The sequence below is a fragment of the Somniosus microcephalus genome, chromosome 13 (genome assembly GCF_052327205.1).
Source record: "Somniosus microcephalus isolate GS21.2 chromosome 13, FLI_Smic_1.0, whole genome shotgun sequence".
NCBI lineage: Eukaryota > Metazoa > Chordata > Chondrichthyes > Squaliformes > Somniosidae > Somniosus > Somniosus microcephalus.
Window position 1 is genome coordinate 78,458,547 of NC_140999.1, and position 6,554 is coordinate 78,465,100.

The 6,554-nt window shown below is 50.2% G+C and overlaps 1 protein-coding gene across 1 annotated transcript; it reads left to right on the top strand.

Moving 5' to 3' along the window:
• The first annotated feature begins 385 nt into the window (after positions 1-385).
• On the top strand, positions 386-6,036 carry LOC147108432 (uncharacterized). Its single transcript, XM_086005069.1, has 2 exons — positions 386-4,095; positions 4,246-6,036. Exons 1-2 carry the CDS (start codon positions 3,867-3,869, stop codon positions 4,416-4,418), a joined length of 402 nt encoding a protein of 133 aa, XP_085861195.1. The 5' UTR covers positions 386-3,866; the 3' UTR covers positions 4,419-6,036.
• The last annotated feature ends 518 nt before the right edge of the window (positions 6,037-6,554 follow it).

A 6,554-nucleotide genomic window follows, 5' to 3' on the forward strand; every position in this document is an offset into this window, starting at 1 on the left:
TGGGCTGATTATCTGCACCGAGTTCTCACTCTTTATGGCTTTTAGCGAATGCCAGTCCATATTTATGTTTCTAAACCACTCCCGGCCTAGTAGTGGTGGACCTCCCTCCGGTAGCACATATAAGTCCATTATTTGACTTCCTTCGCCCTTGTTGGCCACTGCAACCTTTATTGTCCCGATGGGGTACACTCTCTGCCCCGTGTAGGTTGTCAATATAATCTCCGTATCCTGTAGGGGAATATGTTGGAATAACCTTCTGTAATCTTTCTTATTCATGACCGACAATGCCGATCCAGTGTCCAATTCCATTTTTACTTGGACTCCTTCTATCTGAAGAGTAACCCAAATTGTCTGGAGGTCTGCACCCTTACCAACGTTGAGTACCCTTAAGCTAGCCAGTTCAATACTGCTTGCGTCTGAATCGGACTCCTGTTCGGCCACCTTGTGTACCTTTGCGTATTTCCCTTGCGGTGACTTCTTGTTGCTGGTCTTCTTCGCTGACCTGCATACTCTAGCTATATGTCCAAGCCTACCACAAGTTCTACATTCTTGGTTTTTAAACCAACACTGGTTCTGATCATGCGTTGTCTTTCCACAACGATAACATTTGCCAGAACTCACACCCAATTTGTGTGCACTGAGCTCCGGTGACCGTAGCTACATTACTGCCGTGCCTCTCGCTGCGGCTTCGTGTGCTGCTGCCATAGTGACCGCCTTCTCAAGCGTCAGCTCATTCTCCTCGAGCAGTCGCTTTTGTGTATCCTGTTTAAATAAACCACACACAAATTTGTCTCGTAGTGCATCTGTCAGTCCCGTTCCAAACTGGCAATATTTCGCTAATTTATGCAATTCCAGCAAATATTCAGCATTGCTTTCATGCTGTAGCTGCCTTCTGTCGTAAAATTTAAATCGTTCCGCTAGCATCAGCGGCGTGGGGTTTAGATGATCTTTCAGGACAGTAACAATCTCATCGAACGTCTTATCCGCCGGTTCATCTGGTGATAACAGGTGTTTCAATTGCCCGTATGTCTTCGCATCCATTAAATTTAATAATGTTAGTGCTTTATCAGCCTCACGAATTTTATTGGCCTTACAATAATTTTTAACTCGTTCAACATATATGGCCCAATCTTCGATGTCACTATCAAAGTTGCTAATATTCCCGTGTTTAGGCATTGTAGTACTTTATCAGATTTGCAATTTCTCAGATTTTTTTTTTACTGCTATCCAAGATGGCGGCTTCCCGCTCTTGCCGTCGTCCTCCGCCCACAAAATGGCGGTTTTCCTGCGCTTGGAGGTCTTCACCCGTCCCCTGACGCCGTCTCCCTTCAGCCCCCGAGTGCGGCCCTTATCTCCGCCGTGATCGATGGCCCGCGCTTTTCACTGCGGCTCTCGCGCCTTCAGTGTCTGCCGACGCTGCGCCTTTCAGCCCGAGTGCGGCCCTTATCAGGGATTTCGATCGATGGCCCTTCTACCTCCGACTTCCCCCAGCCCTGTCTTTGCAGCCAATGCTGCTTGGCTTACCCACCACCGAGGTTGAAAAAGAAGCTGCAGGATACCTTCTGTCCTCCCATTTTCAGTCGCTGATGGAGGCTTCAGGGTCCTAATGCCTGTCGCTTCCAGTGGGGTGGTGAGATTTGAAACCTCTCTTCAACGTCCTGTCTGTGGACGAAGCCGCCGTGGAATAACTGCCGCAGGGTAAGAACCTGACTCGTCGCCAGTGTTAAGTATGTGTATTGTATTGAACAATTAACACAAAGACTTAAACGTATAACTCAAACAGGTCTTTACTGGTTGGAGGTAGGGACTACACTGAATACAAGATTACTGCACAGTGCTTATATACCGGTGTGTTCACCCCCGGTATTACGTCTACAGCAGCCTGAGAAAGTAGTACATCTCTTAAGGTGGAACAGGCTTAAGCTCTCTTAAGGTGGAACAGGTTACATACACAACAGTAAGAATGGTCCCTGAACATGAACTAGAGAGCATCAGGGCGCAACTTTTCCGAGCGCTGAAAGCCAAAGTACAAGAGGAACAGAAGGTGGAAGCATTGGAGGAAAAGGTGGATGAAATGGAGAAGACTCTGATCCACAGTGTTCCCGTGGAAGAGTTAACGGTCAGCCAACTCCTTCATGTGCTGAGGGAAAAGACTCTGCAATGGGAACAATCTGAACACGAGCTTCAATCTTCAACGGGAAGGAGTTCGGAGCTCTCAAAAGTTAGGGAAATAGCTGAGGTTGCAAAACAGACTTTACTGGGATGCCAAAAGTACGCTGAATCACGTCTATGTGAACAACAGAATGTTGAAACAGCTGCTCCAGTAGAAGGATTGAATAGCCCGATCAATCAATCCCCGAGGGAAGGGGAATGCATGAAGAAGTCTTTTCAAGAAAGATGTCTAGGGAAGGAACCACAGTCAGCTAACGTCCAGATGGGTAAGGAGGAAGTAGAAGGCCCTCTCGCTGGCCTAACTCAGGACGAACCCGAATATTACCATGACCTGTTGAGTGACACTGAATATTACGAGGATGTGGTCTGCCAAGTTTGTGATGAAAACTCCCAAAGTGCCGAAATCAGGATGAAGCACTTAGTCGAAGGAACATAGAGAGTTGGTGGCGCTACAGCTGGCAGCCGAGAAAGGAGCTCCGAGAGTTTCAAAAAGGCAGAAAAGAAAAAGAAGAAGCAGAAGATAATAACTGTCTAAAATATTATCACTTCTACCATCTCAGGCGGGACACTACGAAAGGAGCTAAATTAGTTGAAAAACCGAAAATTATCAAGACAGCCAGTTGGTTGTAAAAGTCCGCACTGCTGGTTCAACAGGACGAAAGTTCAAGCTGTTACGTCAAGAAAAAGGCTATGGAGGAGTCACGCTGGCCATGTGAACCGGCTACACCAAAGAGATACTGTTTGGAACGAGTCAAGATCAGAGACTGAATCTATGAACTGTTTCCGCAGAGACTGAACCTGTGAACTGTTCCCACCGAGATTATATCTGTAAATTGTTTTATATGACGTTGACTCCACCGAGATTATATCTGTAAATTGTTTATATGAAGTTGAAGATATGTATGTTTAACGGGGACTCTGTAAGTAATAAGCTAAAAAGGGAGGATTGTAGTGTATGTATCCGTCTACCTTTAAGGGAACTATTGAATGTAACCGTTCACCTTTAAGAGAACTACTTTAGGTGTGGCACTGCTTGTTTGGCTTCTGTATACGGTAGTGCCGACAGTGACCACACCAGTATATAAGTGTTGTGGCAGGATAACTAGGGCAGATTCGCCCTGACCTTCGAATAGTAGAGACCTGTTTGTTTGTTACTTCTGAAGTCTGTGTATTTATTAACTGCACAAACCACAGACTTTACAAGGGTGAGTACCCTTTCCAGTATCCTCTTCATCCCTGCATGTGCACCTCACTTTCTGGCCAAAGGGTCCTGAAAGCCCCAATGCCCAGCCCTCATCCAAGACCTATGGGACTCTCCTGAAAATCACATGCACATTCACCACTTTACACAATGTCAGGGCTATTCCACCATGGGAGGCAGTGCAGGCAAGATGAGTGCTTGACACAGTCAGGGCTATTCCACCATGGGAGGCAGTGCAGGGAAGATGAGGGCTTGACACTGTCAGGGCTATTCCACCATGGGAGGCAGTGCAGGCAAGATCAGGGCTTGACACTGTCAGGGCTATTCCACCATGGGAGGCAGTGTAGGCAAGATGAGGGCTTGACACTGTCAGGGCTATTCAACTATGGGAGGCAGTGCAGGCAAGATGAGGGCTTGACCCTGTCAGGGTTATTCCACCATGGGAGGCAGTGCAGGCAAGATCAGGGCTTGACACTGTCAGGGCTATTCCACCATGGGAGGCAGTGCAGGCAAGATCAGGGCTTGTCACTGTACTCAGAGCCCGTCCTTTCTCTTGCAGGGCAAGCTGGCCCACAATCACAGGCAGCAGCTACGGACCGGGGGAGGCTGTGCTGAACTTAAAGACCTCAGCGACCTGGAGCAGCGAGTGGAGCGGATTATGGGAGGCCGGCTGAGTGGCGCCTTCGCCACTGGAGACGTCGACCCCATTCTGGACAGCAATGGTAAGGTTTTTGACCTCTCTCTTTACACTTGTGCCTCACAGCAGCATCCTTTGCCACTCTCGAACCAATGCAGTGCATTGCAGCACTCAGCCTCCCTCGCTGCCGCCCTGTCCTCACTCTAAAGCAACTCTTTTGCCTCCCTGCTTTCAGATGCTGAATCGCCAGGTGAGGAGGCGGGCCCTCAAGCTAGCACTGTGAGTGAATCGGAAGGCGAGGAGGAGGAAGAGGAAGCCGGACCATCAGTGCCACCCTCAGCCGAGGCAGCCTATGGCCATTATGGGGACAATGTCTTCCCTGGAGGGGAGCAGGGGGGAAGGCTCTGATGATGGTGAAGCTCCGGAACCCAGCGGGCTGCAGCAATGCGGGAGTGGTAGGGAAGTTCGGCGGCCTTCTCCCCGGAGGGTGAGTTCGGCCTCCAGTCCTGCTATAGTGAGCGCAGAGGAGGTGCGGCTCCTTGGTGTAATGGGCGCCCAGGCTGAGCGCAGGCACATTGAGCTCATAGCTACAGTGGCAAGGATGACTGACTGCATAGAGTCACTGGCAAGGAGTGTGCAGGAATTCGGGGCAGCACAGGCCAGGAGTGTGCAGGAATTCGGGGCAGCACAGGCCAGGAGTCTGCAGGACTTCGGGGCAGCACAGGCCAGGAGTCTGCAGGACTTCGGGGCAGCACAGGCCAGGGGTCAGCAGGACATCGCTGCATCACAGGCCAGGAGTCAGCAGGACATCGCTGCATCACAGGCCAGGAGTCAGCAGGACGTCACTGCATTGCATGCGCCTTCCAGCCAAGTGCTTAGTCGTGCCATGCATTCACTGGCTGGTCTGATGCAGACACAGATGAGGGCCACACGGGCACTAACTGCTGCCACCCTCGCTGGATCGGCCAGGAATCGCCGGGGCCCTCACCGCGCCGCAGCAGCCCAGCAGTCTGTGCTTCAGCAGATTGCTGCGCATGCTTCAGTGCTGGCCCGTGCGAGTGCCAGTGTCTCGGCCGACCAGGGAGTGCCTGTGCTCTGTCAGGTTGGCAGCATTCCTGCTGCCAACACTGTCACTCCTCCACTGCAGCTGCCACCACCTGTAGGACAGACTGCTGCCGCCCAAGCAGAGTTGGAGCAGTCAGCAACCGGACCCTCCAGGCCCAGAGCTGGTCCAGGCCGTCCCCGAAGGGCATCTGCCGACTCACTATCTGACCCTCAGCAGCCTTCCCCCAGCCTTGCTGCAGCCACTGGGGTCCCATTGAGGAGGAGCTGCAGGGCGGGAAGGGGCCAATCGCGCAAGTGAGGCGGATCACCCACGCAGGCCAAAAAGTAGGAGGTGTGGCAAAATGTTAACTTTTTTATGAAGACGGAGAATGTTGTGTTACTTTTTTATGAAGGCCGAGAATGTTGTGTTACTTTTTTATGAAGGCCGAGAATGTTGTGTTACTTTTTTATGAAGGCCGAGAATGTTGTGTTACTTTTTCATGAAGGCCGAGGATGTTGTGTTAGTTTTTTATGAAGGCCGAGGATGTTGTGTTAGTTTTTTATGAAGGCTGAGGATGTTGTGTTAGTTTTTTATGAAGGCCGAGAATGTTGTGTTTGTTTTTTATGAAGGCTGAGGATGTTGTGTTAGTTTTTTATGAAGGCCGAGGATGTTGTGTTAGTTTTTTATGAAGGCCGAGGATGTTGTGTTAGTTTTTTATGAAGGCCGAGAATGTTGTGTTAGTTTTTTATGAAGGCCGAGGATGTTGTGTTAGTTTTTTATGAAGGCCGAGAATGTTGTGTTTGTTTTTTATGAAGGCCGAGGATCATGGTCATTTTTGTTTCACTGTTTTGTTCATTTTCTGCAGGTTGTGAGAGCCAGTTATGTGTCTGACTGTTTTTTGGGGGGTTTCTCTGTATTTGTTTGTCATGCGGGAAGAGCACAGAGTTTGTTAAATAAAAAATTGTCTTTATTCAGATTGTCCATGTTTGCACTTTGAACTATTTGTTGCCTTGACCGCCTCAGGGTTTGCGGAGCAGCTCCATTCATGTTCTTTCAATGGCACAAGCCATTCCCTGAGAGGGGGCCTAGAACTGACTTGCAATAAGCCACTGATGGACGGCCCTTGCACTTTGTGCCTCCCTCCCATCTGGTGCTCCTCCTCCTTCTCCTCCTCCTCCTCCTCTGGTGGTCCTCCAATGTCTGCTGGCAGTGGCTGAGTCCTGAGGATAGCCAGGTTGTGCAGCATGCAACACACTACAACAAAATGGGAGACTCGCTCAGGCGAGTACTGTAGGGCTCCCCCGGAATGGTCCAGACAGCGGAACTGTTGCTTCAGCACGCCGATTGTGTGCTCAATGATGTTCCTGGTCGCTTGATGGCTGTCATTGTATCGTTCTTCAGCAGGGGTGGTGGGCGCATGGAGTGGGGTCATCAGCCAGGTGCACAAAGGATAGCCCTTGACCCCGAGAAGCCAGCCTCCTGGGTGAGCCGGGGCTTCG

Coding starts and splice junctions, on each gene's coding strand:
- LOC147108432 (XM_086005069.1), top strand. CDS start 3,867: ATGGGAGGCAGTGCAGGCAAGATCAGGGCTTGTCACTGTACTCAGAGC. Junction 4,096..4,245: donor CCCCATTCTGGACAGCAATG/GTAAGGTTTTTG, acceptor CCCTGCTTTCAG/ATGCTGAATCGCCAGGTGAG.